The following is a 6000-nucleotide window of genomic DNA, read 5'->3' as shown; positions in this document are numbered from 1 at the left end:
GAAATTCTAAATCCCTAATCAGAACACATCTTTATCATCTGAATATATGAATATTTTGTGTTGTAAAGGGCTGTTGCATACTCATCCCAAAAGCAATCAACTTTTGGTGGCATCACACTACCTAAAACACCAAACAATGTCAAAATGTAACTGTGATATATTCTGTGCTACTAAGACTTTGTATTGGCTGTGATTGTCATGTGATTTGCTGACTTACATTTTCAAAGTTATTTCATTGTAATGTACTCAACCCTCTACCTAAATAAAATGCTCCACTTCTTGTCAAATAAAACACCATCATATATGTATACATATATCATAATCTCTGTTATGTTACAAAAGTAATGTTTTAATAAATACTTCTGAACAAGAAAAGAACTTTATTTTTCATTCAACTGCAAGCTGCTCTGAACACAGGTTAGGACATGAAAAATAGAACATAGGCTACAGACCAGATATAGCTTGCTAATGAAACATGTTATACAATTCTATCAAGTAAATAACAGTATGTAAACTCTTGTAAATATTCTAACAAGAAAAAAAAATAAATCTCTTCAATTTACGATTTTAGACATAAAATTATGCTATTTTAAACTAACAGCATTATTTTACCTTTCACAAATTTTACATTGCATATTTATATTACATGTACTTTTGAAAACTTTTAAAATAATGTGGTAACTGCTTCTGTTCCACTTACATATTTAATACTTAATAAGAAAATAACAAAATAGCTAAATTATGTTCTAAATAATTTGATAAAAAAAAAGATTTAATTTCTGTAATTTTGTTATACTAAACTGAGCTGTAGATTGATAAAATATCAAAATCAATATTTTAAATACTGGCAGGCCCCTTTTAGAACTAAACATCACATTGTTAAAACAAACCACACCAACAGTATAACAGCTTTAATTTCTCTAATTTCACATCTGGACACAAAACAAAATATCAAAAATATTTCTGATTTAAGTTGAACAAAAAATAAAACCTAAAAAAATGGTAGTAAAGAGCTCATCTTTATGGACAACTTTATATCCACAAAGCATAATACATAGTTAGGATGGCTCAAAGGTTCAATAGCTAAAGATAAATTTTAAAAGGAAGGAATGATCAGAAGTTATGCACTTAAAAACCTCAGCATTTAAATAAAATTCTCTAACATAAAGATATAAATCTAAAATATCATTAGATCAATCGTATATAACTCTCACAACAAATTATATTTTAGATTTTAAATTTCTGATAACTATAAAATTTTTATTTTACATACTATTACAATTATTTAACTTTAAAGGCTGTTCTGAGTTCCAAAACCTGGATAAAGACACACTGTTCTTCTCAACTGCATGCAAGTTGGATCTGATAATAAGAGGACTGTGAAAAAAAAATGGCACACTGTTCAGCAACTCAATAGCAGTTACCAAACTCATGCATCTAAACCAACTGACCAGGAGAAAATAGATACTCTTATATTATTTTATCAGAGCCAAGACCAAATAGGTTATCTCTTGATTTCTACAGGTTAGCTTTTTCCAGACTATTACATTGTGCATACAATAAACATTTTAAGAAGTAAATGAAATTAATGTTTTATTTTATTAGCAAAAATGTGCACAAGTTCCACAAATGTTAAGATGGCACAAGAGAACAAACAAAACCAAATTTAAACACTAATTCCTTGAGAAAACTAAATACTTTTTTTTAACCAACATATAAACGTTTTCTTAGCAATAGCTGCAATGCCATTATTCATGCAAATTGTTTCATCTGGCTGCATTCAAAACAGTAACTGCAAAGAAGAACAGAGATGCACAGAAACTGGAAGAGCCTGTTACTTTTTCTTCAGAGTAAAAAATCCACGCTTTTTATGTTCTTCTTTTTTCTCTCCTTCAGATTTAGCAGGAAGAGTCTGGGAACGAGAAGGCCAACCAGGGCTTTCTCCTTCTCCAGCAGCCACCTGAAGCTTCTGGACCCAGCTACTCATCTCTTCCTTTAGTAAAAAAAAAACAATTATGTATTAAAGCAATTTTTCAATTTATAACATAATATGACAGCTCTATATTAATATTACCTAGGAAGAACATATATATTGGAAGTAAAACAATGTTACCTGTCCAACTTGTAGAAAAAAAATTAAATAATGTGGTAAACAAAAATTATAAAAAAAAACAAAAAACTTAGATTTATTTTGAAATATTACTGTTATTTTAATATTTTGTCTAGACTCACAAAAGTTAACATTTTCCTACACTGAAATTATATGTCTTATAGATACTTACCCTCTACTCACAGTTAGAGCTATTCTCAATTTGACTGTCCTCTATGTGCAAATTTCCACTCTCCACTATCCTTGAACTCCCACCTCATTCCACAGGCATACCTCCTGGTTCAGCTGCAATTAAGCACACAACTTAGCATGCAACAACCATCCACAAATAAGCACATGGCACACCCTCCTATCACAGCTGTCTTGCTCTATACAGTTGAACTCAATCTTTACCTCAAGATTAGGCACGAAACACAACACTAGAAGTGGGGGGATGAGGGTATGTGTGAGAGAAAGCATCTATTGGAAATATATTTTCAGTGTAGAAAAATATTAACTTCTGTAATTGGGAGGTCAACCCCATTCCAGACCAGTGGCACCATGAGGAACTCAACCAGCCCCCAGCAGGAAGAGAGTCCTCAACCATTCACCTCAGGTGTAGGAACCAGAAGGGAAACAAGAACCTAAACTAACATGTGTGCAAATCCAACACAACCTAGAACAATAAACCCCAGGAATGTACATATGGACAATGTCAGGAAGGTGGAAATGCAATGTGGAGAGACAATTCCAGTCCATAACCAAGTGGCTTTGGGGATGTAACAACCAGTCCGTGGTAGGACGTAGTTCCCAGCCCACTCACATGTAAGGACTTGTGTTGGCTGGTCCAGTTCCAACCAAAACAAGTCACCCAGGAACCAACATCCTGGCAGCAGTAGGAGGGAGGGATCCAAACTGGAAGGAGAACAGCAAAATAGATGGAAAAATCCAGTCCAAACTGGTGGTATTTGGAATCAAAAATCAGACCTGCAGCATGACAACAGTCATACCTTTTACACAGGCAGAATGCCACCACCCTACTCTCAACTGAGTGGAATTGTGCATATTCAGGAAGATTCCTCCATGATCCACCACTCCAGCAACTAGGAGCTAGGAAGTGGTAAGGATTCCCATACTCTACTGGAAGGAGAGGGGGGGATAAACGTGTTGGAGAATCTGGAGGAACACATCAACGGGTGACCATGAAACCCCATTTTGAAAAACAGGCGGCAATCTTAAGGAACGTTAGAGATGGACAGCAATCTCTTTCTGCTTTACTTATGTTAGTCCATGAGTGTACGGTCAAGTAAAAACATATTTATGATCCAATATACCACAAGGAAGAACCTGCAAACAGTCTTGGGAACGCCCCATCTCAACACTGAGCATGATAGACTTTATAGATCTAATGGTGCAGATTTTGGATACCAGCATACCTGGATAGGCACCACTCGCCACAGAGTGGAATTCATAACATGTTAAGTAGACCCCTGAAAAACAAATGAAACAAAAATAACCACTCAGAGTTGTACCAACATATGGAGAATGGCTACAGACAGAAGATGATATCCAGCTGAGCAGGAAACCACTAACTGGTGTATGTAGCACAACAACAAGGTGTGGAGAGTGGTCCACATGCCAGCCTGAATAATTCCCTCCAAAGAACAACAGAAATGAGCAGCCAAGGACATTGGAAGGGATGATAAATGAACAATTGGCTAGATTCAGGAAAAAGGGAGGAATATGGATAACCTGACAAACTCAATCAGTAGGGGTAATAGAAGATATATCACAAGAAATGGACAGATTCAAACGTATAATCAAATGGGAGCAAGAGCCACGGAAGGGTGCTGTACATGACCCATAACACTGTAAAGCATGGACCAGACACAGGAGACAATTCAGATCAGAGCAGGAGTAAATATGGGACATAAAAGGAAGGGAAATAATTGCAGAGGAAAACATAAGGAAAAAATGGGAAAATCAAAAGGGGGATGACAGGGCCACCCTACAGCCAACAGTGGTTGAAAAGGACAGAACCTTGTAAAACAACTATGTAAAAACAGATATGCGAGGAAGGGAAGAAAAGGAAGAGGAGAATCCATACTGGATAGACTAACAATGGAATATCCTCCACCTACCCACCTACATTGATACATAAACATGGATGAGGAATGGACAGCGTGAGACAACAGGGATACTACACACGTGTGATAGTCCTGAACCCATCACAAGGGACCGGACAAAAGCTGTGTATGAAGATGGAGTGTGGGGAGAGAGAGTTGAAGCACCCCTGAGTGGGGTTGTTGGAGGAGGGATCAGTAAAGAGAGAGGTAATGGAAGTTGTTCCTGGAGAAGGGATGGAGACCATGGTGAAAAAAGGTACAAGAAAAACCAAACCCCGAGTGGATTTGATGAGAGAAATTACTCAGGGTAGAAGACAGATGCTAGTGTATGCACAAACAAAAGGTCCATCCAATCCTGACTGAATGCATCCATAGCCAATGGGTATGGAACTGTGGACCAAAAGAGAGGAAAATTAGCATTCAAATGAGAAGTAAGTGCACCAAGTTGGGGAGTATCCAACTAAGAACATAGCCATCAGAATACCTGGGGATCAAGAGATCACTCTGTGGGTAGGGTCTTATTGGGATAGGACAGATGATCCATGACAAGGTTGAGGGCACCCAGTATGTGCCAAGCCAGCAAACAAATTGGATGGGTGTGAGCACAGAAGAGGAGATCTAGAGTGCAGGATCGAGTGCCCTTTGACTTGTGATCTAAGAACAACCATCAAGTTGACAGAATGAATCATATCTGTAAATGTGCCACAGAAATGACAGAAAACAAACCATTGCCTGACAAACAGCAAGGAATACCAAAAGGTTGATGTGAAGGTTTCATGGTGAACTGAGGCATGTCAAGGATGTGATGAAGATGGGAGAGAACAATCAAAAGACACCATCCTGGTCTTCTTGTGGATTTTAAAATGTTGGGAATAGAATTCTGGAAACATAGGATAAACCTGTTTGATGGCACTGTTGATGAGAAAGACTTGAACATTTCTGTGAGATGCCGGTGGGAAACAGGATCTTCAGGACACAGGAGATAAGATGGGAAGTGTGACGAAAAGGAGGGAGTTTTTCTGACAAAACTCAAATCACCCAAAGGTCAGTGGTAAAAGTCTCCCACACTTCTGAGAAACAAACAAGCCTAGTTCGCACAGGACCCAAATCAATAAGGTATTCACCTGTAATGCTGAAGTTATACAGGGTAACAGGACATCTGTGAATAATGATACGACATGTAGACATGGTCTAGGAAGGAAGAGGATTGGAAACAGGAATTGGAGAAGGAGGAGGTTGGAACAACAAGAAGTTAGGGAAGTGTGTCTAGCAGATTCAACATGAAACTCCATGGTGTCTGAAAGCCAATCGAATATCGTACATCTCAAAAAAGGGGTTTATCAAAGATCTCCCAAGGAAGTCAAGGGGAGATGCACATGTCAACAAAGCATCCTGACCCAAAAGATCCCAGCAACACAGGAATCAAGTGTGTGGATGAAAGGGCAGACAAAGACAATCTGGACAAGTTGGTGAGCAGGAAAACCCTTGGGAGAATGAAAGAAAGCCTCAAACAAGAGGTGAATGGATGACAGATAATGAAGGACTGTTGTGAGGGAGAAATAGAAGCAAGAAAATTATGTTAGAGAAAAACACACTGAAGTATTGGGTTCTGAACCCCAAAATCCAATTGTTATCCATCGAGAAAGGATTTGCTGAACAATGATTTGCAAGTGAATGACCCTCTGCAGTACGTGTGGGGCACGACATACTGACTCCTGCATATAATTGATTTGCATAACATTCAGCATGGACCCCAATATCAAGCAAAGGGCAAAAATCAAAAAC

General features: G+C 37.9%; 1 protein-coding gene across 3 annotated transcripts in view; it reads right to left on the bottom strand.

The window, feature by feature from the left end:
- Positions 1–360: 360 nt before the first annotated feature.
- Positions 361–6000, bottom strand: part of LOC106466907 (spectrin beta chain-like) — a 92444-nt gene continuing 86804 nt past the window's right edge. For all 3 annotated transcript variants that reach the window (XM_013927217.2, XM_013927233.2, XM_013927242.2), the window contains one exon: positions 361–1993. In XM_013927217.2, coding sequence (XP_013782671.1) covers positions 1835–1993 — 159 coding nt within the window. In that variant the 3' untranslated portion in view covers positions 361–1834. The remainder of the gene's footprint in view (positions 1994–6000) is intronic.

The sequence above is a fragment of the Limulus polyphemus genome, unplaced genomic scaffold, assembly GCF_000517525.1.
Source record: "Limulus polyphemus unplaced genomic scaffold, Limulus_polyphemus-2.1.2 Scaffold76, whole genome shotgun sequence".
Classification (NCBI taxonomy): Eukaryota; Metazoa; Arthropoda; class Merostomata; order Xiphosura; family Limulidae; genus Limulus; species Limulus polyphemus.
This window is presented reverse-complemented; position numbering and strand designations above follow the sequence as displayed.